The following is a 26,332-nucleotide window of genomic DNA, read 5'->3' as shown; positions in this document are numbered from 1 at the left end:
CTCAAGGAGCTGCTGCTTAGTGTTTAGTAGCTCCTCTGGTAGCATCGTAGAGAGGTAATAGTAATTCCCCTGTGGGAATCGCAGTGCCCTTTGAATCCTGGGGGACTGGCACTCAGGGTGAATCGTTTGATGTTCAGAAGACCCAGGCCTGCAGCCCCAAAGCTTAATTGCCCTTGAGTAAGCGTCCCACGTATAGAAATGGTGAAACTATGTCAGGAAAGCTTCCCCATGTGCGTAAACACAGATTAGGTCAGGGTCTGTCCCAGTTCTCTATTAGTAAAACACTTCCTTTTTTTACTCTTTTGTTTCCTAGTTCAGTTTGTAAGTGATCCAGAGCAGGTACTTCATGTGTGCTGCTGTCTAGCACTTGGTGCAGTTCAGTGACTTTATACTTCTGTGGTGCAAATAAGTCACATGAAAGTGGTATCTCTTCGTAAGCTGGCGTCTTGGCAGGAGTTACAAACATTATTTGGTATGGTTATTCCTTTAAATACTGAATTACATCTTGAGCTTAGAAACAGAAAATCCTAAACGCTTCTTCAAGTCTTTGAGTTTTTGTTCTGATTTGTATGCTTTAAATGAGTGTCTCACTTCATGGGGCACAGGGACGATCGGGACTACTTCCTTTACCACTGCCTTAAAGAGTTTGTTTATTTTTGTAACCATGGACATGTCTAGCCTTCGTGTTAACAAGTAATCATTCATAGAAGTCAGATCATCTTCATAGAAGAGGTGGTTCATAGGCAGAAAAGAGTTGAGAAAGGCCTGTCATATTGGTGGATGTACAAACTGAATTTGAACCTTTCCTCATGTAGTTTTTCACCCAGAGAAGAGTACACCCATCCGAGCCATGAGAAGCCAGTTTCTTGAGGAGAATGCTGTGGGAAATGGTGTCAAAGGCTTTAGTAAAAGTCTAGGGAGACAACATCCACAGCCTTTTCCTCATCTACAAAGCGGGTCACCTTGTCACAGCAGGAGATCGGGTTAGTCAAGCAGGACCTGCCTTTCATAAGCCCATGCTGGCTGGGCCCGATTGCCTGGTTGTCCTGTACATGCTGTGCGATGGCACTCAAGATGATCTGCTCCATAACCTTCCCCAGCACCAAGGTCAGACTGACAGGCCTGTAGTTTCCTGGATGCTTCTTCCAGCACTTCTTGTAGATGGGCGTCACATTCACTAGCCTCTACTCAACTGGGACCTCCCCAGTTTGCCAGGACTGCTGACAAATGATGGAAAGTGGCTTGGTGAGCGCTTCTGCCAGCTCCCTCAGTACCCTCAAGTGGATCCCATCTGTCCCCACAGACTTGTGCGTGTCTTTCAGCTCCGTGGTTGCCTGTGGTTCAGGTGCTGGTGTGCCTTTTCTGTTTTAAAGCTTAGAGCTCTTTGTGGAGGCGGCTGCTCCTGTCTGACCTTTAGTGCTGTTTTTCTATGGTACTCTTTACAGACTTTCTATCGGCTTCTGTCTTCCTGTTCTGCTTTGTGAGGTGGTACAGGCAGTACTTAGAGCGCTCATATTTTGGGAGAAATTTAGGGTGGGTGCACTGTTTCTTCCTTTCTCCTCCCTGCCTTTCCTTCCTCCACAACCTGCAATTGCACAGGGAACTGTGGTGAGGCTTCCCCCCACCCCACTGAATTTTCTGTTTCTGTGTTTGGGTGACTGCTTTCATTCTGCTAACAGGTTGTATTTGCCTGTGTTAAGTCACGAGCTTTCAAGGGTTAGCTGAAACTGGTTGCTATATCAGTAAGTAAAAGCTCTCCAAGCTGTTTCCTCCAACTTGCAATTTAGTAAGTATTAATTAGCAGGCCCGGTTTTCACACATGCTCTCCAAGATATCTTCATTCCCTAAGGCAGCAAGATGCCTGTGGGCTGTCTCTGGGCTAACATTAGTGATGTTTGTTAATTGAGAAAAGCTCTGAGGGATAAGAGACGTAGATCTACAGGTATCCTTCAGGCAGGAAAAGTGTCCAGCTACCTAGGAGGGTGAGCAAGGTAGTTTCTACAGCTGTCTTGAAGAGGCTAGGCTGGAAGTAAGGAAAAGATGTAGGGGAGGAAAATCTCTCAATTTTTCTAGTTCCAATAAAATACAGCGAACTTTATACGGGAAGAGGGAAGATGTTTGAGAACTCCTTCAAGGTGCAAGTTTCTCCTCTGACTATTTAGCTTATTTTTCTGATTAGATACTGTTGTCAACTGTGGGCTATGGAGCTTCTAGGGGAAGCAATGGTGGTGTGGAGGGTGGAAGTAGGCAAGAAGAAACGTGAAGGATAAAGAAAGGTAGGGAGAGTGCTGGTCTCTGTAGCTGCCCTGTGCTCCACACTCGTTTGTTCAATAACGTGGAATCTGAGGGGCTTTGATCAATCAGATCATTCAATTAATTTGAGTAAATATTGCATGTGGTCACCTGGCTGTTTGACACACAACAACGATACTAGTCTGCTACTGTGCTTCATGGATGCAAGGTTGTAAATGCAGCTGTTGGTACTTAGGGCTTAAGTCTAGCATAATAATGAGTTGGGAACATGTGGAAATGTAATTGCTCGTGTGGTATGTGTTCTGTTGGGATAAATGCTGGAGTACCTATCAGTTTTTCCTCAGGAAGGATTTAAAGGGTGAAAATAAAAAGGTGTTTGTGTGCCCAGAACCAGACCTCTGCTGGGAGGCAGCAGTGCTTGTTGCTCAAGTCGGGTTTGATGCAGTAACAGAAAAGAGAAGTAAAGGGGCAGAGGAGTGGCTGGATATGTCCTTTAGTCTTGAGCTTGTCTTGTTTATTGTGACAGTGCACATGAATGTGGAGTTACTGGAGTGGAGAGAATAACTTGCGTCTTTTTTAGCTAAAATAGATACAAGCTCTCAGTTGCCAAGTCCATAAACTAACTTCTTTCTCTCTTCACTTGCAGTTACCTTGTCTCATATCACACAGCTGGTTCTGAGTCACAACAAGCTTACAAGTAAGTATACTCCTGTTTTTGGACTTCATTACAGGCAGTTGAGCAATATTGAAAAGCTGACACTGCTATTTTGATTTTTTTATTTTTATTTTTTAGCAGAGCGCAATGTCACTGTTAAGAGTGCTTCCTGGTGAAGCACTAATAAAGAGATTGAGGATGTGGCTTAGCAGCCATGTTCAACATGCCTTTCCAACTTCAGTACAGACCTGCCACATACTGTAACATCTGTATCTCTCATTCCTGTTACCAGTTCAGCCAAAAATCCATTCCCTATCATGGCTCTGAATTCCTTATGTTTAGGTGAGGACTTTTGAATGTTAACTGTATCAGAAATATATAGTTTGCATTTTAGTAGATGGATAATTAACTGAAGTGAGTGAAAATAAATTACAACTCAACTGCATTATACCTATAATCAAATATATGTGAGCTTCAGGCATGAAAGTCAAGCAGTCTACTTCTGTCAAAAAAAATCTTTCGAGTGTAAGTTGTCTCTTGCTTGTACTTCACACACCAACTTCAGTTATTACCTTGTGGATCCCACTTCCCATAGTAAAGGCCTTAAGTGAGGTGTTGGTGAATAGCATGTTATGAGAACAACATAAATGTGAGACTTAATTTAGTGGAGGCAGATATCAGACTGACTTTTGCAAGGCAAAAAAAAATATTTTTTTGTAGAATGTTTTGGGCTTACCCATCAGTGTCTTGTGCAAACGTTCCTGCTTCTTGGTTCTTGAAATACAAGCAGTGAGTTTCATCTGATCTCTGTTACTGTGCGCCTTCTGAAGAGAAGGAAAGTGTTCTTGCTGATGTGCTTGTCCTTGTCTGCTCTCTGCACGTGCCAGTGTATTTCTGTCTCAACCAGTTCTTCCCTTTTTGGAACTGAATTTTTTAAGAGTCCGTGAAACAGGGAGGGGAATGGAGCCACCAAAGGGGGTGCGTGTTGAGGACATAACTGAGTAGGTGCCTTGGCACGTGCCAGGCTATACCCAAGGAAAGCTTTACAAACTGAGATGGGTTTAAAAGCCAAACAAACATAAACAAAAAAACCGCTAACAAACAAACAAATAAAACCCAACCTATTGAACTCTGAACTACTTGCTGCACCAGCTGTAAGATAGTATGTGTTATTTGAAACATATGTATTAATATGAGAATCTCACTTAGGCTATGAGCATTTGCAGAGGATTAAGCATGAAGAAATAACGAAAATATTCTTAGTTTTAGTACATAACCACTTCTACTCCAGATGCAGTTTATTGGGTACTAATGTGTAGTTTAAAGGATTTGTTGTAGTAAATAGATAAAATTATGGGCACTATGTGAGTGGCTGTGAGAAGTATGAATTAGTTATTCTAGGCCCTGCTTCTGATTGTACAGTGTCCTCTAGACTGACATCTTGCTACTTGTTTTTGTCCCTATTATAGTTTTCAAAGAAATCTCAATTTGTTTTATAAGTATGACCAGCAATGTCCAGCCATCTAACATGTAAATGATGATCAATGAGTAAATTCATGGGGAAATCATAAGCATTGCTATTAGACACACAGCTGGTTTTAGAAGGTCATGAAGTTATGAATAGCTGGGAGCGGAGAGACTGTTTCGGGAAAGCATCATGGTAAACTCGCTTTGAGCATATTGCCCTCTGGCATCTGTTATCAGCCACTGATGGAGTTTGTCTACAGGGCCACTGGTGGCTTTTGTGTTCCCTCAGGTCACTGCAAGGAGATGCCTGTCTCTGAACTTGAGCTGCTTAAAAGCAAGGCGGTTAATTGCATCCAGCCTCTTCAACTTTCTCTGCAGCTTTTGGAGGGTTATGAGAACCTTGAGATAGCAGTTCATTCTGCAGACCTCTGTCTAATGCTTGTGGTGGGACAACTCAACTTATCCAAAGTTGGGTATCTAGAGCTGCCAGGCAGAACTTCTGTCTGGTGCCGATTATTTCCTCAGGTGTCTTCTGTTGCATGTCTGCTTACCTGGCACAAGGATGAAATGAGTTGTAAGCATTACTCTTGGTAAACTTGACTATTCGTTCCCTGGGATTTGTGAAAATCCTACAACTTTTGAAAGCTAACACACTTCCAAGGACTTAATCATCTCTTCCATGTGACACCTTACAAATCTTAAACGTAGCTAAAGGGTGAGTTCAGCTGAACATACAACTGGCCGGGCAGGTAGCCGATATCAGCCTTGCTCTGAGGAAGAGAAGACAGGCTGAAACTTCTGCAAGGAGACTTGAACTGTGGTAAACTTGGCTGTCTGAGAACTGAGCCTGGGGAGGGTGACATGCTTCAGCATGAGCACCAGAGTGAAAAGTGAAGTAACTAACCTATGTCCTAGCTATGAGTCTTAGCTGTAGACCTGACTGGGGGAGGAAAAAGATACGGTAATAGGAGGTGTCCAAGAAGGATGCGTTCAGGTTGACTTTAACAATTCAAGAAAAACCCAGAGCACACCATTTGTTTAAAACAGTTTTAGTTTTCAAAATACCAGTTTAAGGATTGCCACTATTCTAAAATTGTGTTATAATAAATCTCAACTTTTAATTACTGTTTTCTTCTAAAGTAGCCCTTAGATCAGTAGGCCGCAAGTATGTCTGTTCTCTCAGCCAAGGGATTCTCTCAGGTTTTCTAATTGCTACGTTGGGTTTCTTTTATGGGAAGGTAAAACCACTGCGTCTCCTGATAAATAACTCATCAATTCTGAAACTTGCTATTCTTTCACAAATTGATGTAGACATTTAAATAGACAGCACACATTTTTAAAAGGCTAAATTTCAAGTTCATAGTCTCGTATTTGACACTGCTGACCTAATCTCTTAAGCTGTGTAATTAATTGTCTTAGTAGATTGTTCTTAAAATGACTAGGAAGCTGGTGGCAGTGACACTTGACATGCTACATTAAGGTCATATTAGCATCTTCTGCTAGTTTTCTGCCATTTAAATGAGTGTTCTGCTTGCCTTTTTTCTGCTGTTTAGAGTAAATATGTCTATCTGGAAGAATAAATACATGCAAAAACTGGATATGCATAATTTTATGTAACCATAGTTCATATTTTTGCCAGCAAACTGTATTAAAAGTAAAGTTTCTTTAGCAAGTATGAGGACCGCACTATTAAATCCATCATACTGCTTAGAATATTTCTGTGGCATGGTTTTTGTTAGTGTTTTTAGTATGCTATTCATATGGCTGATGCTTGTGCATTTGCATGTCTAGATCATTCATTATCAGAAGTACTCAAATCCACATTGATTTTTCTGAAGAATATTAGGATGGATTTTTTTCAGCTGTCTGGTGCTGCGCTAGTGGAGGAGTCTTGAACTGGCTGCTTCTGCTATAGTTAACTTCTGAAACAGTTGAGTCTGTCCTTTACTGCTTGATGAGAACTTCTTGTGCTTCAAAATCAGAAGCAAAACTCTAGGGGAAGCTAAATAGCTGTGATTCTACAGTCTTGTTGAACCAGTTGCTGCATAAAACCTGGGATGATTCCAGTTCGGGGGTCTCCCGTGACAATCCAGTTGAAAGCAGAGGGAGAAAATGAGTAATTATGTTTTTTTAGTTAATTAATGTAGACATATGGGCCAGTGTCTCTATATATTGTACTGGGAGTTTTTCATTCCATCATTTAGTGACGTAAAGCCTTCTATCCAGTATACATCTGAGAAGCAATATTAAAGACAGTCATGCTCATGCTATTAGCCTGCATAGGTTGTCTGATCGTGACCCAGCTGTCTTTTGAACTCATTGGCTAACATCAAAATAAATGGAATAGAAGTCCTGACAAATGTTCCTCAAATTTGTGGAAATGAGTGGCTGGCTGATAGAGATCTGCCTTCCAGTGGGGTGGGTTAATTTGGGTAGATATGACCAAATTGGTTTTGTTCCATGTCATTTGATGGTAGCTGGGGTACATACAGGTGACATTTACCTTCTGCTTAGTGGGATCTTTAATATGACATGAATAGTGGTAGGGATTTAGGAAAGCTGTGCTGGAGTGGTATGAAGGGAGTTGGAGCCACAGGACATCTGTAGAAACCACGCTTGATCAGTTTGGTCAATCACAAATATTATTTCTGCATCTTCTGTGCAACAGTAATAACTTTTATGGGTATCCATTCTGTTGTTTTCTGCACTTCTACTTAGGACTGCTTCACCCAAGTTCAAGTGGAATGTAACTTCTCTTGAAGTCTGCAGCACTCTTGGCCACTTACTCTTTCTGACACCCTTGAATGGGGTGAAAGTGAACTTAAAGTGTTGGTGTAGGTCTGGTGTAGGAATTTTTCCTACTCTGTTCAAACCTCCAGCTAGAGTTTGTGGTTCTGTAATGGTTCTGGGAGACAGGCTGGGAATTGCAGAATACTAGGATGTCCAGGGAGCCCAGGTCAGGGAGAGGAAAGGCATATTGCCAAGCTTGGCTTTTCTACTCTGGGACTTGCCCCAGGTCATTTCAAGCAGAATGGTTTGGAGCACTGTGAGACAGTGTAAAATAGATGAGTGAGTATGAGAAAGTTTTGTCCAGCTGGGAATAAGGTTTGTGTATCACATTGTCTTGAGGGCTTAGCTTTTTTATAAATTGGCTGCACTAAAACACCAAATGGCTGCCTTTGACTGGAAAAAAACCATACCTTTGCGGACTCAAACTGCAGTCAGCAGGGTAGATTAGGCTTCACCTTTTGCTCCACTTATGTCACTAGATTTGTAAGTGAGCAATAACTGGATTAGAATTAGCAACAGAGAAACTCCTATTTTTAAAAGAAACCGAGCATGTATATTGTGGTTTATGCCTTATCTGACCTTTTTTTTTTTTTTCCCTTGTAGAGCAGCTTTTATGAATTATTTTTCCATTAAGTATGAAGTGGTACTGAAACTTCTAGTCTTTTGATAGCTAGGCTAACTCAAGGTATTCTCCAGCTACTTAAAATGTATACAAAATTTCACATCCTAATATAGTCGCACTTAATATCCTTACTTGGTACACTGATAAGTTTGTCAATTAGAGTCCTTGTACTACATGATGAAGAGGAGGTGTGCTTGAAAAGCTTTCAGAAGCTCAGGTTAACTGTAGTGCAGCCCAGGAGTGCGCAGAGGGGAAGACGTGACTGGAAAGCAGGCTGGGATGGTAAAGGTTACTTCAGCATTGACAGCAGGTACCGCTGCTGGTCATCGGTACACGTGCAACTACTGCGCTGCCAACTTGACATGTTTTATTTCCACTTATTTTTAGGATATGCTGCAAGTTTTTGATGACTTGTGACTGCTGTAACAGTTATTTGACTTGCCTACTAGAGGTGACTAATTGATGTTGTAATCATGTGGAGAATCTTTCCAGAGATTGTAGCGGTTGTGTCATTATCTGGTCGTACCTGGAGTCCATGAGTGTTTCTGCCGTCAGTGGAAATACCGGCATTATATGATTTGTCCATTAGAGGTCACTGTTTAAATAGCTTTAGCAGTTTCTTTTGTGGGAAGATGCTTATGCTCCTGGTAGCGATTGAGCCTGCCTGGTAGGTGGTGGTGGACACAGCTTAGTTTTTGCTATTCTCCTCAGTCTCCTTAACCTCAGGTGATCCTGTGCTCATCAGCTTCACCGTATTCTTGTGCTGCTTTTAAATGTTCTCAAAAGTTGTCTGCTACTCATAGCTCACTCCTGATGATTTTTTTTTTCTATCCTTTTGCTCTTGTGCTGTGATTCCTTGCCCAGTGTTATCAAATGTCTGAATGATGAGAAATCAGGAACAACTATTTTCTTTATCAAACCTCCCCTGTATTACCTGATGTCACGTTCAGTCCTCCTCTCCCTTTCCTCTGAGCTGCTGTCCTGTACTGTCCTATGTTCTTTCCACTGCTTCTTCCTTGATTCTCAAGTGTAATCCTTTACTCATCTTTAGTTCTTTCCTTTTTCTGAGATGATCCATTAGGTTTTTTTCTGCTGGTTCCCATTTCCACACCTGAATTTTGTTTGAGTTCACTTTCTGATCCTGTCAGAATAGCTGTGTCTCGTTGTTGTTCCTTTGAGAGCCACGTGTCCACCCTTTATCATCCTTGTGCATTTCGCCTTCTTCCAGCAGAGCAGTTCAAAACTTTTCCCCTTTTATTTTTTTTTTTTTAAATGCTCGCACAGCTTACTGCTTCTTTGCTCTACCGTCTCCTAGATTGTCCTGCTCTCTGTGCATGACCAGCACAGGAGCTTGTCCTTTCATTGCTGTTAACCCTCTTGACTGTGTCGTTGATCTTATTTAACATGCTGCTAAAATCCCTTGGTGTCATTTTTATATTAGGACATCTCCTTTATAAGTCACCTTTCTGGCTGCCGTGTATACCGAGATGCATTGGAGATAGTCCAGGGGCAGATAGCAACACTGCATCTGTCTGTCCTGAATTCCTTCCCAGTCTAGCTGCTTTGTCCTGTCCAGACTGCTGAAATGTGTTATAGTGTCTCCCACTGGTATTGTCTATTGTCTGACACTCTGCATTTTGCCTGGTATCAGGTTATTTATATAGCAAACTTGACTTCTGGAGGGAACTAGATGCCCGTATACTCTTTACTCTTCGTTGCTTCTTGTGTTCTTCTCTACTTTGCTTCTGCCTCTGCTTCCTTCTGGTAAGTCATTCCATGCTCTCGTACTGACATGATATACCCCAAAATGGCGCAAGTAAGTTATCTATGCGGTGAAACCAGGGTTGTGTCCAAAGCACAAGATTTCTGCCTGAGAGTGGCCTCTCAACTGTGCTTGGGAGTGGTGCTTCAAATTAACTGTAAGCTTTTCTTTTTTTTGTTATATATTTTGATTTGTTTTTTTACTTCCTATTTCTGGTGTGAGGATCTCTGAAGGGAAATATCTTTATGATTGCAGTGCACAGGGGGATGTGAGAAGGAGGGAAAAGGAGATCCCTATGCATATGCCTTACTAAATTTGTGACATCTGAGTTCTACACAAATGTTTATATTAAATACCTTGTTAGCTTTTTTTTCCTCCTTGAAGCAAGCCCAAAGCTTTGGTTCTGACAAAGTACAGATGGTAGAGCATTTTAGCTTTAAATAATACAAATTTTGGGTTTAAGAAGCTTTGGGAGAATGAAGCAGAATAATTTAGGAAAGAGTTTTGTGCTTTAATGGTATAACGATTGCATGCTGAAACCACCCCCATTTATGCATAAATTAAATTGTCAAAGTTTTTGCTGTATGGCAACAAAGTCAGTTTTGCATCATAAGTAAGCGTACATATTAAATACAGCACTAGATGCAAATCACTTGTTTTTAACATAATTCTTCAGAAGCTGTTCTTCTCTTATTAAAAGGCATCTGTAAACACATTAACTAATTTTTTCTAAGTCTCAATGTTTTCTGACGTATTTTAGTACAAATTTCTTGTCTCTTCGCTTATCTACCAGTGGCTTAAAATGGCTGTAATTTTTTTGTGGAAGCCCTATATAAGCGATCTTTCTCCATGTGTACGTACAGGCTGTAATGTAAAATTGTTGGAAATACTCTTGCCAGGTATAGAGTATTTAAAAGTTGGCATTTCTGAGTAAGAGGCTGGAGTGACCTTGACCTGTGAGGTCAACAGATACTTATAGTATTAGTTACAAAGACCTGGTGTTCAGGGCATCTTTGGTTAGTCCCTCTTGTAAACTGCAGAAAGCATGTTAAATAGACTGAAGTAAAGAGAATATTGAGGGAGGGGAAGGGGAACATGCTGAACTTCATCTGGTTTGATTTAACTAAAGCCGGCTACCGTGCAGTAGTGTGAAACCATGCTTAAACAACTTAAACGCCTGAAGGAGACTCACTAGTAATCGCTTCCTAACCTCAGCCCCTGGTTTCTAGTATGTCTCTACAAACTCTGGAGCACATCTTGCATTTTCTTCTCAGAGAAAAACAGATTTGTCCTTTGTCTTCAGTAGATGTCATTTGATTCCCGGCCTCTTCTCAGTCTTTCTTGTGCTCACAGCACTTCTACTTAGACTCTGGCTTCTAAATTAAAACTATTTGTTGATAAATGGCTTTGTTAGCACAGTAGTACATAAGTGAGCTGCAGCATAATTTAAACATGTTCATAAGAACACTTTCATAACTGCAGTGCTTCTCTGGATGATTGCAAAAAAGAACTCTGCTGGTCTGTGGAAAGAGCTGAAGATTAAGGAGAGAAGTTTGTTTTTAATGTTTTAAGTATGAGGAAGGTTAGTATCCACCTTTGGAAGAAAGTGAGGGGAGGACAAAAGGAGAAACTTGAGCTACGTAATGCGTAAATTAAGTACTGTGTGCTTCAGTTGGGATCAGGATTCTCTTCAGTTAACTGCCAAGTATGATATCAGCATGCTTATGAATATTTAAAATGAAAACTGTTGTGTTCTCCCTCTGCTAATTCCTCTTTCATTTTGGTGAAGCTGATTGCTTCTCTCTCAATATAACAGAACCCTTGTCGAATTAATCTAAACATGACTCGAGCTCTATGAGTACAGTTATATTGGATGCACAGAATGCATTATATATTTAGTATTTCTAAATACTTCTTCCCCCATGAAATGTGAGTAACATTTCATGTCTTTATGACCTTTAGTCTAAGGGATCCTTACTCATGAAAAGTTCCTGTTGATGCTAATTGGATTAGCAACAGTCTGGAGAACTGGGTTTATTATATTGTATAGCCCACAGGTTTTACTGTAGGCTTAAGAAATAGGGTCTTGCTCTTGGCTAGAAAACCTTACCTGGGATCTACAATGGACTGATCGCACTCTCGAAGGTCTGTATTGAGTTCTCTTTACTCAGACTCTTGACCAGCTTGTAAGTGGAACAGTTTAATGAGAAACTGGCATAGGCTTATAAATCTCTTCTCTGACAGCTAGTGCTATTTTAATAGCTCTTCTGAATAAATATTCTCTTAGACCTGTAAAGGTTTGGAGTACTACTGAACATCATGTACTGCAAAATTACTTAATTAACTAAAGAAACATTCTGAAAAAACAGGGATTCTGCAGCTTAAAGTTTTTAAAGATGTGGATGCCAAAGAAACTAATCATATTTTAAATGCTTGAAATTCTTATTTCACTTGCTGTCCGATTCAAAACCCATTGAATTCAATGGGAGGTTTTCTGTAGCCTTTGAATCATATTTATTGAGGAGATCGTATGCTTACTCATGCAGTTTTATGAATAGGCAAGTATTACAGATACTGTTTTCCAAGCAGCAGTGGGACAATGTTTGTTTTGAACATTCAGTATTAAGGTATAAATGAACTGAAGTGTTTAACTCTGTTTACATACTGTGTGTTCCTCTCATGGAAACTATGATATTTAATAAATCAGTTCACTTGTCCAATTGAGTAGTTTATTGGCTCTTGTCACCTTTTTCATCTGAGCTTCCTTGTCAAAATTTTTTTATATTTGAGTTTTAAATTGTAAAGGAAATTTTTATATGGGTCTCTCTTATTAAGAGTGTTTTCAGAAATGTTTGATTTCATGTTGGTCCCTGCTAAACACAAAAAACCAGACTAAATTTCATCTTTTAGATAAAAAGCAAATGGAGACTTAATCTTGCAAACACCTGAGTTTGTTTACTTTCAAAGCTGTGAGTATTCCTGTTGTTTTCCAGTGCTTCACAGAAACTTTAAGAGAAATAATCCTGGAGATCACTTGCAGAAATAGAGACTTTCTGAAGTCTCTGCATTTTCAGCTGTATCAAGGGCCCTGCCACCACAAGAGGACTTGTATTGAAATCTAGATGAATGATTGCAGAGTGGAACAACTGGAGGGTGGAAAAATGCATCATCTTTTCTTCTCCTCCATTTTCTGTATTCATCCTCCTTTGTCAGAGGTTGGGTATAGAAAAGGAGCTGGATCTAGATGTCAGTTATAGGTAGTGGTATGAGAACCACTTGACTTCCTGCTTCATGAGAAAGGGTTACGTCTAAGACGCTTATGTCCAAGCTGCTCTGACTGATTTAAAGGTTCTTAGTGTGTGCATGATAGCTGTCTCGGATAAACGGTCCATCTAACTTAGTATCTGCTCTCCAACAGAGGGCAACATCAGCCCTCTAGTAAAGCTAGATGTTTAGTGTTGGCTTCTGGCTCTTGATGTAGAGAGAGAACTAAAGTCCAGATCCAGGATACTTAGGTGTGGAGGTATAGGGATTGAATAGCAGGATTTAATCCTTCTTATGTATGTTTTGGAAATCATATCAGGAGTTCTGAACAGCTGCTGCTTATGTAGGAATAACTTGCCTTGAGTGAAAGGCTGCTCTGATGAGAATATATTTTTGCCTAAACAATTGCCACTAGCTTCAGGGCAAAACAGAGCATGTTTGTTTGTAAATGCTTTCAAGTACAACAAGCTGACAGTCCTTATTTCCAGGAGCCTCTTATTCCTTGGTGTGCAGCCTGTAGACTCTTACTCTCAACCAAGCTCTTGAAATCAAGGTGAAGTCTATAGCTGACATAGTGAATCACCGTATGCAATTTCCAGTATTGAACACGGGGAAGGAAGCTGCTCCTGGTCTTGTGAAGTGAGACTTAATATGAATGGGGCTTCATGATGTGACTGAAGCTTCACAGGAGAACGCAAAGGCTTTGGGCTGCCAAATTTTACTAGCATTTGCTGAGGGGGAGTTTAGTTGTTAATGACACTGGGCAGCAGATGGTCTTAGAAGAGTTGTTAAGACACTGTGGATCGTACTGTAAATATGTGGGTGAATGGAACCAGGATGCTGACAGTTCACTCTCACAGCTCATCATGAGAAGGTGACTCGAGTGGAACTCAGTATTGCCAGAACATGAATTTTTTGATATTTTGCAGTCTGCTATATATCTGGGAAGAATTTTGCAGCATAACAGTGGGACGGTAGTCGGGATGCACTTACTCGTGTAAAGTTCAGAACAGACGACATTATATGCCTAGTCAACCTTGCTTGACCACGGCTGATCTTTAGACCTGAAGGTGCTGGATCTGTGCAGTTTAGCTACAAGACCAGTACAGGAGTTAATTTCAGTCTTCTGTTTTTCTTTGAATCCAAGAGAGCATTCATTCATCTGAATTGTTGAACCAGAAAATAAGCTGTTACAGGAAAAGGTCCTCTTTCCCCTACCACAAGCTTACTCTTCTGTTTTTCTGTCTCACTAAATACCTCCAGCCCCTCCATCCAAACGAAAAAATACAATTGTGGATTAGGGCTTTTTACTTTCATTTAACAGGGTGAGACACAAAGTAATTTATCCAAATCCTTTGCTAAATTTTTAGCCTTTTTAGCCTGCTTACCCATGCAGCTTCTCATATGGCTTGAAGAAAATAATGATATAAAGTATCCTAAGTGTAATTTATAACATAAAGTACAGCATGTGGCAATTATACAAATATATCAGAAACTTAGTGGACAGTGTGCACGGGCACAGCTCCTATTGTTCTCTAGGGACGCTTATTCACGCCTGTGCCCTCACAAAGAAAACCAAATTTAAAACCTCTGATAAACTAGGCAATGGAAGTTGAGGTTTTGCCCCATGGTTGCAAGTCAGGTAAGCAGATAGAATCAGAGACTCTTCAACTGTGTAGTAACCCATTGACACTACAGTTCTCTTTGCTGTGATCTTCAGTGCAAGTGTAATCTTTGTGAACAAATCTCTAGAAGCCATTTTCTTCCTGTCTAGATGTCATCTTTTTCCAGGTAGCCTCATGGGGCTTTTTTTTGATTGTTTTGTATTTGGTTTTTTTATTTTATTTCTAATTAAGATCATCATTCACCTTCTTCCTTGTAATGAATCTTTTTCTCCCTGCAGTCTCCTAGCTTAAGTCAGAAGTGAGATACAAGCTTAAGAATTCCCTTTTTCTTAAGGATGGGAAACAAGTTGGTTTGGACAGGTATTTGAAAGGATGCATCAACTAAATCAGTGTCAGTAGTTCAGGGTAGCTCAGTAACTGGGTCCAGCTTTTTGCTTGATGTCACTTATTGTTTGGACTCTGTCAGGCTCCTTGGAGGGTACTTGTCCCCATCTTGTGGTCTGTTCACAGACACAGAACAGCTTTGCTGCTACTCTGTGATGCAAGAGGTCATTAGGGAACTAAATCCACTGTGAATGGGACTGACTAAATGTAAGGTGCCTGTAACCAACACTGTTTCAACTGAAATGCATGTCAGGTATCGCTGGCTTTCCTTGCATGAGGGTAGCACTAACAAGTTGTCTCTATAGTCTGACAGTTTCTGTAGTCCAGCCTCACGGCACAATCAAAAAAGTTTCATGGGCTTCCTCTCTTTGTAGTGATAGTGTATGGTCCTTGGTGTAAGATTTTTTTCAGTTCTTTTTTTTTTTTTTCTGTACTTTTCTTAAGTATTCTTAAGTATTTCACTGTACTTTTTTTCAGTTGGCTTTGAGAAATTTTGGTGTCTTGGGTAACATCTTAATTTCTTTATCATCTGGTGATGGCTTTCAACCTGAATAATTGAAACACAGAGTTGACACCTAGGCAGCCAAGCTGACTGTAGGTTTGGTAAGTCACCTCTGAGATGTCAGGCTCTTGTTTCAGTGTTCCCACAACAGAGCTCTGCATTACATTTAGCATAACTTGTGATGTTAAGTTGCAGTGGTTTTTTTTTTTTCTAGGAGCGTGTAATCTGTTACACTGTCAAAAATGCCAAAACCTTCATACTGAATTTTTATTAATTGCATCAACAGTGTAACTTCAGGAGAATTGTATTTGATCTCTGTATCATTTAGACTTTGACTAAGCTAAAACCTGCATTTGCTAGTACTTCTGATTACTAGTCTTGCATGAACATAGTATCTGCTTGAGAAGAGCAGTAACATGGTTTGCCAGTCCACTGCATCTCATCAAAGTCAAATTATAAAGTCTAATTTCTGAAAGGAAAACATTTTAATATTGGTAATTACTATTCTGGTGAAATATTGAGGCTGGAAACAGCTGAATTATGTCAATTAAAATCCTCACTTCTGTTAGGGAATAATTTAAAACAACAGTAGTAGTACATTACCCTTTACTTTCTGAAGGCACATAATTCTTGCTGTCATTGAGTGACAGATATGCATGGACCAGTTGGAAAATACCGCAAAGGGAGGGCTTTTAAATGTTCAAATTTGCCTTAATGACTTTATAAAAAAAGTCTGCTAGAAATCTTCTGCAATGAATTTGGCCCTCAACAGTAATATTTATGTAGTGTAATTAGAGTGTTTGTTAGGCATCCCGTTATTGTTCACAATGTCTAGTAAATGTGACATACTATAATGTTCTGCTTTGTAAACATTATTGACTCCATTTCAAGACTGAGATTGCCTCATGCCAACAAATAAAAGAAAAATCATGGCCTCATAAAAACTTGTAATTATTTAGATGTGCACTCTGTGGGTTCCTGATGCAGTCAAAGTTGAGACTGAACCAAGGTGAATATCGAACACAGGTGCAAGCTTTGGTGCAGGTGATTTGCCAACCTCTTTTTATGTAAACCTCAGCAGTCTGCTTAAATCTTACTAAGTTTAAGGGGTAAAGATACAAATCTAAATAGCTTTTAAACCTCACTTGTACAGACATACTCATATTGTGCTTCTTTATTATTTTTTGTGTTTCTAGAGAGCAAGCAGATGTTGATTTGTTGGTAATCCAGTGTACCCATGTATGTGTATTGATCAGCTAGTTATTCACTCATTGGAGGTTAACTGAAAGAGTCCATCTTTTAGGGCTAAACTTACTTTTTTTGTAAATTTTGTTGTATCTTAAATGGAAAAAACTTGGATGCTAGATTATTTAAGCAGTAAGCAGAATGGGCTATTGCTAAAAATGAATTTTTATTTCATGTTTGCTGTTAAAGACCTTTAATAAAACTGTCGTCTTGGTGTAACTACTTGTATCATTAATTTTTTCAATTCAAATAATGAAATTATCTGAATCTCTTGGGGTCTGCTCTTTTGAGACCCGCGTGTGCTACGTGAACTCAAGCGGACAACCTGCTTCTCTCTCTTAGTCTATGAGAGCATTTGTTGTCCTTGTCTCTCTGCAGTGGTGTTTGTTAGTCAAAATACCTTACAATGCTGGTAGTAGTTTTCTGAAGAGTGCAAAGTGACTGCTCTTAGCAATGAGAACAGATTCCAGATAGGAGGCTTTTTTGATATAAACTTTGCTTTTATTGCAGTAGCTATTAGATGCTGTTTCTACTGTCAGACACTACAAACAGAGCAAAAGACGGGTGCTAGTAGAGCATCTATAGTCTAGGTAGCTAGTTTGAATTGCAGTCTCTCACGATGAAAACTTTCCCACAGCTGTGCCAGCAAACATCGCAGACCTGAGAAACATAGAAGTGCTCAACTTTTTCAACAACCAGATTGAGGAGCTGCCTACACAGATTAGCAGCCTTCAGAAGCTCAAACACCTGAATCTTGGGTGCGTATCTTAATGCAAAAATTTTCTGTAACAGAGGTAATGCCAAATGTTGTTGAAACGGAACCTGGAATTTCTTATTTTTTGCTATTAAAGTTTCTTTTTGAAAGTGTTTGTGAGGATATTTTGGCAATTATGACTTCAGAGTGTTTATCTAGTATCCTGGATAATCAGGTACTTAAAAGTGATCAAACACTTACTCTGGTATACTGATAACTGTTTAATGGCAAACAGCAACTCACATTCATCTAATACTGAAGTAAAACCTAACAATTATTGAATTTTACTTCCCTAGCAACTGTCTCTTAATTCTGTGGTTGCTGTGTAAGAGACAGGCTCTATATTCTGTTCTGTTTTGTTTAAAAAAAAAAAAAAAAGCAAGCTGTTTTTTTCCATGTTAATTTAGGACTTTAATTCCAAAGTCCCAAATTTGGGATTAAAGACATTTCAATTTCTATTAAACCTTTAAAAGAAGCAGCAAGTCTTTAAATGTGTATTTATTTCAGAGAGCTACTATTGACTGAATTTGAGCCAAAGTCATTCCTGTTAAGTGTTGAGATACTATATTCCAGTAGAGTTGGTGGTACTTTGTAAGAAGTATGCTTCCAGAAGGCTTTCTTGAATTATTAAGAAAATAAATGTGAAGCACAAACCTCCTTAAAATTAACTGGGCATATTAAAGTGTAACTAATTAGAAAAACACTGGTAGGGGAAAGCTTTAGCTTTATAGTCTTCTCACTGAAGAATGTTTGTATTTTATAAATTCAAGGTTCTGAAGACCTTAAACTGAGGATTTTTTTTTTTTTTTACTATTTTAAATACCGAATGATTTTGGCGAAGATCTGTGTATCGTGCTTTAGATACTTTTGTGAAGTGCTGATAGTTGAATTGCATCTTGAACTGTTGAAATGACAATAAATGTTTTCATGATGATCTGTCTTCTCTGGTCTTTATTTGGTTACTTTAGATCTCTGGCATGCCCTAATATCTGTTTGAACCTGGAGCTGCTTTTCAGAGTGAATATTCATTCATGATCAGGTTTCTATATATCTTGGGGGTTAAATCCATATTTTTGCAATGGTATATGTTGCAGTGTATGGAGGGGGGAAGAAGCTGGGCTCCTTCCGTGGACTGAAGCAGTGACAATTGTTAGTGTAGTTCAAATACTGGTCTTCATTAATGGAAAAGATGTAGTGCAAAAGTCCACCTGGGGTTAAGACCAGCAGGCATTCAGGTCTTGAATCACAGTTGCCACCTTCATGTGTCCTGTGGCCCAAGATCTTGTAGATTAAATGCTCTTCCTTCTTAATCCCCTCTTCAGCCATAATCTTCCAGGCACAGGATTTACAGCCCAGCAAAATAGGCTATGCTTCAGAGGTCCTTGGAGTTAGTAAAGGGGAAACTTCTGCCCTAGTAGTTTGTTGGGGGGCAGCCTGTAAACCCTCTTGTCATCTGCAGTGCATGTGTACACACAGGGCATCAAAACAGCCCTCTGGGGGAGAGGGGAAGCTTGAATAAGAGCATAGTCAAGTAGCAGGGTAGAAAAGAGGGAAGGTGTACTGCTGCACTGAACGCTGGAAAAAAAGAAAAATTTTGGAAGGCAGGTGTGGCATGGTTTCTGGGGCACAAGCTCAATGCTTGAACTTGTGCTGGGCAGGGACTTGCAGCTGGTTCTTTTTCCATGCCAAAGAATAGATACCGTTCTGCCTGTTGTCAGTAGGGAGACTGCTCTCTCTCCCTGCTCCTTGCTTGCAAAAGGGAGGGCCGTCAGGGCCGCCCATCCTTTTTACTAGTGAAAAAGGAGCTGCTTTCTTTAGTCCTATTTGATATAAATAACAGTTTTAAAAACAGAGACAAGTCTACCGTAGCAATAGTGGAGAATGCCTTTCTGTATTTTAATAGCTACTACTATTGAGGTGCAGGTCCCTGGTAGGACTTCTTATGGGGCATGAGGAGGAAGAAGATTTCATCTGGTGTTTAGCTACAGAGAGCTGATCTCTACAGGTTCTTGTTCTGGTGGGGCTGGCTTATGCAAAAGTGGGAGAGGAAAGGTGAAGTTAGTATCTGAGAGTCTGTAAAAGAAACGTTGTATGTGCTTCTCCTGCCTGTGCTCACATGGGTGTGTAGTCGTCATGCTTAGTCTGGACGTGCAGCTGCTCTTGTATTTAATTTTGTGTCTAAAGAACTTCTAGAAGATGGCCTGTCCTACAGATGTATTTCACAGTATTTATCACATGGTATAGCACAGTGTTTGTCAGACATTGCATGGGGGAGATTAGAGCCAAAAGTCTTTATTTTTGGATACCTAACTTTGTCAATATTTCAACTTGAGTTTTGATAGTTTAGTGTTACATCACACTTCATAGACTCACGTTACATCTTCTTTTGACTTCAATTGTGTCTATGGCTATTTATCACTTTTGCATCAGAAGGAGAGTCAAATTCAGAATGTGTTTAGAGATAACATGTGAAAGGTCATGATTGTTTCCAGTCCCCACATAAGAATAAAATCCAGTTCTTCAAAATAGTGCATGCTTTTCCTGAAGATGCCTATCTTCTCTATTCTGCTTTCAAACCCAGTGGTAACTGAAGTAAGATCGATACACACAAGTTTTATGTTTGGTGTACATGCAATAGGGACAGTATAAATAATAAGTTGATAGTTCTTTGCTGTTCATATGCTAAGCAGGCAGAGCTCCAGCTCATACACAAACAGTGAGGTGCTATCAATATTGTCTCCAGCTCCTTGCCTTTCTTCGCCGTTGCAGCAGCTCTAGTGATTATCTGGATCACCTTGTTCAAGCCCTCTGAGGTCAGAGAAAAATTACTATTCTCTGTACCCCTTCTGCTCCAGGATATCAGAGAAACCTTTTCCTTCTGGTAGCTTTCCTCCTGTTCTTCTGGCTGTTACCAGTGGGAACTGCTATCCTAAACCCTCTAAGACGGGCTGAACGAGCTATATTTAGACTAAGCCTCATCAATCAGAGGACTGACATTTTATTTACTTCATGCTCCATGTGCATTGATAGTTATCTAGTGACACAAATTTGCTGTTCTTAAGAAGCAGTTTGAGCAGCAATTATCAATGAACATAAATACCGGGCAGTTGTGGTATTCCGCTTTGTATTTGGTGCCATGGTGAAGAGCTATGTGGAATGGGGGAATGGCAGGTGGTCAAGAAGATGTGCAAAAGGGTAATTTGTAGTTTAGCTAGAAGATAGGTCATCTACCAAGGACTAGCTTTCTCCGTGGCACACTGTTTAAGCTGAGCGTAGCATTGTGGCACCTCTCTCCCTGGTGCTTCGTGTTTCAGGTGTGGCTGTTGATTGACATAATAAATGGGATTCCTTGCAAGTATATAAGTTTTGGCATATTTATGGGAGTGAGAGATTTAAAAAAGGCCTGCATCGCCAAAGGCTTGCTCAGTATTTTGTAGCATCAAGCCCTTTTCAAAATAAAAGGGTAGTTTGGTTTAGAGTACACTTTTTAGAAATTAAACTCATTGCCTGTATTATTCCTACCAGATGAAGTGAATACTGATGTCGTGTTCTGTTTTTTCTTCTTCACCTACAGCATGAATAGGTTAAACACCCTGCCAAGAGGATTTGGCTCTTTACCAGCTCTGGAGGTTCTTGACTTGACTTACAATAACTTAAATGAAAATTCTCTACCAGGAAACTTCTTCTATCTGAGTAAGAAACTTTTCTAAAAACTCTGCAAATCTTCATGATATGGTGCTTTGCTTTCTGCAGTTGAAATTTATTTGGTGGAGACCGAACTCCAACAGAATTTTTTATGATATTTATGTTTTCCTTTGAATATCTCTCGACTATTTCTACATAGCTCAGCAATATTTACCACTTGCATGCAGTCACCTGACACCATTGGACATGAGAAGACTTGGTTAGTAATGGTATATTAATTTTCTTCTGAGTAATATTTCCTTGGGTCCCATACATGCAGTTAAAACTTCATGTAAGCTTGCAAGCCTCAGGGGAAAGGAAACTGTTTTGCAAGGCAACTGTTGTGTGTTGACTCCAGAAACAATTGTGTTCTTGATGGTTCGTTACTGAAATAGTTTTAACAGCACGTGGATGTTGAAGCGTCCAGTACGTTAAAAAACATGGTAAAGTTACAAGGTTTGGCACAGGAATGGTAGAGCTAAGCTGACCTTTGCACATGTTAAAAATACAAGCTCAGAGAGTTAAAATAAAGGTATTGTAATGCATATGTGCAAAAGGGCTGTATTATGGTTGCCTAAGCAACTTGAATTCTGGCACTTTCTGGATTTCAGTGGTTCTGCTACCTTACTGGTCTTTGCACTGTGCTGTGCTGAAGTGGCTTCAGAGTTAGTGCATTTAGCAGCAAAAGTGAAGGCGAGGGGAGAGGAAGGAGTGCCGCTGTCTGAGGGATTTCATGATTGTAACCTGGCAGAGGGAAATTTTTAAGTCAGCATTATTAAAAATGGTTACATATAATGAAGTGAAAAGAGGAGGAGGAGTAAACTGCAAAGGACAAATGGGATCTCCTCTCTGGTGGGGAGGAGAAGTTTTGCTGACCTGACCACCTTGCTTCCTGCTGCACCCGACAGTTCTTTGGGAGTCTCCATTTGAATTTTTTTTTTTTTTTTCAAACAATCATGTACGCTCATTCAATAATAGCAAGCTACATGTTCGTGCTGGGTCATCTCTTTTTCTGTAAATTTCGTAGAGACTAAGCATGGAAATTATAAATTACATAATTTGAGTGTTCAGTATTGCTCTCTTTTAAGATTTCTTTCCCAGCGTTAGGCTGTGCTCTCTGTACAGCTTAATATAGATGTGTATTTGTCCAAAAAATCTGATTTTTTTTAATGTTTGTTTAGGATGCAAATTGATGTAATAAATAAGAAATAAAGAAGAATAAAGAATAATGACTGCATTCTGACAGCTGAGCATTGAGACTATATGCCAGAACCTGCCAGAATCTACTATTGTAGAAATTGTTAATTGTGCCAGTCCTTTTGAATATAGATGTTTTCCTGAACTCACCAACAATACAATAAGCCAGTAAATCTAAGTTTGACCTGCTTGTTATTATTGTGAGCCCTGGGTGTGTCAAAGGCTTTTCACCAAGTCAGGGTTATTAATCAAACTTGACTCCCTTTTATTGATTAGACCTCAAACGGTTGGGTTATATGCCACCCTGTTTATATATTGCTATTTAATTTGCAGCCACCCTGCGTGCACTCTATCTAAGTGACAACGATTTTGAAATCCTGCCGCCAGATATTGGGAAGCTCACAAAGTTGCAGATAGTAAGTAATTTATCTAAATTCTTGGAAAATCAATTCACTTTTGCAATGCTTGTAGGAATAGAATCTAGTCAATTTGAGGAGTAGTAGGGTAAGTTTGCGGGAATAGACCACTACACCTGGAACTGTTTCTTGTTTACCAGCAGACACTTGTAAATAAATTGGAAGAATTGAGCGTTTAGGAGAAAGGTGGGGGCAGAGGGAGTAGAGTTCTGTTTTAGGCTGCTTTATGGTGACCAAAAATTGTTCTGACTACTTTATATTCACTCTTAGCTGAGTCTTAGAGACAATGACCTGATATCACTGCCTAAAGAAATTGGTGAGCTCACTCAGCTGAAGGAACTTCACATCCAGGGAAATCGTCTTACTGTGCTGCCCCCAGAACTAGGTAAGATTATGGATGGTCTTTTATTTATTTGAATAATAACAATAATGATGCACTGTGTTTCCGCTGAAACGAAACCAATTGTTAAACTCTGGGAAATGATTTTGCTTAAGTTGTCATTGCTGCTAATATTTACTTTCCTGTGAGAAAGACTCACTTTTGTCACTCCTACTCAATATGCAGGAGAGGCCAGAAGATGATGTGTGTTTAGTTTTATTATGTTTTTTTTCATGTTACATTTTCCTTGTGTATTAGTACACCTGACTGCCAATTTGCATACAGCATCTTGCTTTATATAAGATATCATAAATATTGGGTCTGCAAAGCTATTCTTGTCTCTGGCTGGGTTTTGAGAACACTGTTTGGATCAGACAAAATTATATTAAGCAAAAATGACAGCAGTATAACTGACTTTTTTGTGACTGTTCCTGTGAAAATGGAAGTTTGATCAACTAGAGTGAAATATAGCTAAATTAGAGGAATTTTTTTGTTTTCTGTTTTGGTAGCCTACCTTAGTGAGTTGATGGCGGTTTCACTTAAAGCAGTGGAGCTGGTTGATGTACTTTGAATTTGTGATATCGGCCATTTAAATATGATTACAAGTGGCTTCTTTAAACCTATAAGGTAGAGTTTATCTTTGAAACTTAAGTATTGATTTTGGTGAATTTGTATTGCCGTATTCCATTTTAAGGAGGTGCATTAACTTCAATAGAAGTTGTGCCTGTTTGCCCCATGCCAGAATTTGGTTTCAGATCTTTTTAAATATTGTCATAAAATATTTTTGTTGGGAATAACGTAGCTGCATCAATTATCTGTTGTTGAAATATCTGTTACACAGGGTTTGTTCCTTATTTCTTGTTATTGTGGACTGTGGCAACTTCTTTGTTTCTACTGGTACCTTCCAAATGGTTCCCAAAACTGAGAAAGATAGTGACTGAAGTTTGCATGATAAAGCAAAATTATTTGTTGTCATAAGAACTTGCGTCGACCCATTAGAGAATGTGGCAGCTGTGTGCATAAATGTGACAGTCTGCAATGTGTGCTTTTTGTTTCATACAGAAGTGTCTGCTGCTTTCTATGAGGTGGGGAAGATGTTTGTCTTGACTCTTACTTGTTTATCCACCATGGTTTTTTTGCCTTTGTCAATCTACTGGACTATATGATGCTCAGGATTTTTTATTTTTTCATTTCGCATCACCGGTAGTTGAAAGTTGCTCTCGTTTGCTTAATTTCAGATGTTTATTCCTTGACACATGTATACTTTCTGTAGCTTTTTGTCACAGTCATATTTATTTATAAAATCCTTTTCAACAGCAGTAACATCTCAGAAGCATGTAGTATCTCTAAATGTACTTTTATGTAGCTTCCTAAATTATAGCCTTGTTTTTTTCCAGAAAGTGGAAGTTAAGTGCTGCACTGAGTCTAACCACCTTCTGCAGCTAATTAAATGTTCTAAACATGCTGCTGCCATACGAGCATAACAGCAAATTCACTTTAAATGGCTTTACATCACTGTCCAAACTGAATGGAAATGTTTGAAACAAAATTCTTTTTTTATTTTGCACTGACCTGCAAAGCTCAGGATGGCCAAGGGAAGCATTTCTCCTGTTAGTTAGCATTTGTTTGCATTATAGAGCGATACCACAATCTGGTAGAAAAAGGACTTGTCATTTTGCCCCACCCGATTAGGATGATGTGCATTGACACAGCTTAAGTCCTTGTCACCTCAGTTCTTTATTACTCAAATGCTATCCTATAAATTATACTTTTCTCTTCATTTTATGGTCTTACCCAAGATTCTCATTCATGATCAATTGGTGTAATTTCTATTGCAGTCTATGCCATGTGTAGTGCTAGAATAATTTTTATGTATATATAAAAAAATTAAAATAGCCTAGATTTTGTGGTATATTTCCAGAGGAGATTACACTGAAGGCTAGATTTATAACTTGTGCAACTTGTAAGCATATTTACTGTGCAAAGCGGTGTTGCTTGTTTGTTAAACACCTAGGCAAACATTTAGGAAACAGATTTTAGTAAATGGAGCACCAGGCTGGGCTTTGGAGAGCTTGTTTGAGATGAGGTAGGAGCAGGCCACAGGCAAGCATGAATCTGCTGAATTAGAAGTCGCTTTGTCTCTGCAGCCCTGTTTTCCCTTCTGCAAACTAGGGCAATTTACAGAAGCAGGCCCCTTTACAAACAGTTTTAAATCTGCCAAGGAAAGGTGGTATGCGAGTGTTGCACCCTAATGAATGGACTGCGAATTCCATAGTCGTCTTCTGAGGGAAAAACAATTTTATCTGCTGCCTGAGTTCTCCCTCCTAAATTTTTAAAACTGGATTATAATGTAAGGAGAACTATCCAAATACTTTGTGCTGTGCTTGTCGGATAAATAGCTTTTTAATGAACAGGTCCTATTTGCATTAATTGGAGGTACTGCTGTTCCATTTAAAGTAAACAATCTTTCCTCTCTCATTATCACTTTCATAATTAAAGGTGCTGAAGGCTTTTGACTGGCTTAGTTCGGCACTGGTGGACAGCAATGAGTCATTAGATGTTCATTTACCAGGGAGATGGGCACAATATAAACAGCCGAATAAAACAGTGTATTTGAATGAGGAGAAGGGGAGGAGTACATTAAACTGGTTTTTAAAGGTAATGGAAATAAGTGCAGAAGACGACATGGAGAGTAGGAGTGAGAAAAGGCCATAAACAGGCGTTGAGATCACATTTTGGAATGGAGAGAGATACCAATAAATAAAAACTTGCAGTCTGCTCTTAATTTCACCTGACGTGATTGAGTGTGGCACACACCAGTAAGAGGACTGGGGGAGATCAGCGTTACCCTCCTCTGTGTTTAGCAGAGAATACCTATCACTAATTTAAGAAAAATATTCTTGCCCAGGAGGAAGACCCCTGTCTAGAAGAGCGCAGTGGTGCTCTGGGTGAGGGAGCTTGTCTGTAAATACAGTACATGTGAGTGATGAACAGAGGAAATGGCCAGGAGTAGGTGGGTGGAATTTGCAGCGTGTTTTCATCATTTGTCTCTCAAAACCCCGTTCATGAGGAATGGTGGTGGGCAGTCATATATAAACTTTAAAGAGGCGCTGGCATTTTTTTCCTTAGCATTTAAAAGGTTATGTGCTGCATTGTAAGACAAATAAATCATGATTCACTGCAACAACAGAGTTGCAGTCAGTTATATGAATTGCCAAAGAAGCACTAAATCTGTCACTTTGTGTATTCTGACCATTTAACAATTGGAACGGTGTTTGGAAAGAAAGCCGAGAAGAAACAAGAACCATGTAAAGTGACAGATGTAATTAGTAA

At 39.5% G+C, this 26,332-nt stretch overlaps 1 protein-coding gene across 5 annotated transcripts in view; it reads left to right on the top strand.

The window, feature by feature from the left end:
• Nucleotides 1-26,332, top strand: part of RSU1 (Ras suppressor protein 1) — a 107,200-nt gene that overhangs the window by 6,041 nt on the left and 74,827 nt on the right. For all 5 annotated transcript variants that reach the window (XR_008464775.1, XM_054190945.1, XM_054190944.1 and 2 more), the window contains exons 3-7: nt 2,900-2,950; nt 17,207-17,327; nt 20,898-21,016; nt 22,538-22,620; nt 22,891-23,005. Coding sequence is in view for 4 of the 5 variants with exons in the window: in XM_054190945.1 (XP_054046920.1) it covers nt 2,900-2,950; nt 17,207-17,327; nt 20,898-21,016; nt 22,538-22,620; nt 22,891-23,005 (489 nt within the window). In the remaining variant the exon portion in view is untranslated. The remainder of the gene's footprint in view (nt 1-2,899; nt 2,951-17,206; nt 17,328-20,897; nt 21,017-22,537; nt 22,621-22,890; nt 23,006-26,332) is intronic.

Source organism: Rissa tridactyla, chromosome 2 (genome assembly GCF_028500815.1).
Source record: "Rissa tridactyla isolate bRisTri1 chromosome 2, bRisTri1.patW.cur.20221130, whole genome shotgun sequence".
NCBI lineage: Eukaryota > Metazoa > Chordata > Aves > Charadriiformes > Laridae > Rissa > Rissa tridactyla.
The sequence above is the reverse complement of the archived record's forward strand: the minus strand, read 5'-3'. Positions and strand labels throughout refer to the sequence as shown.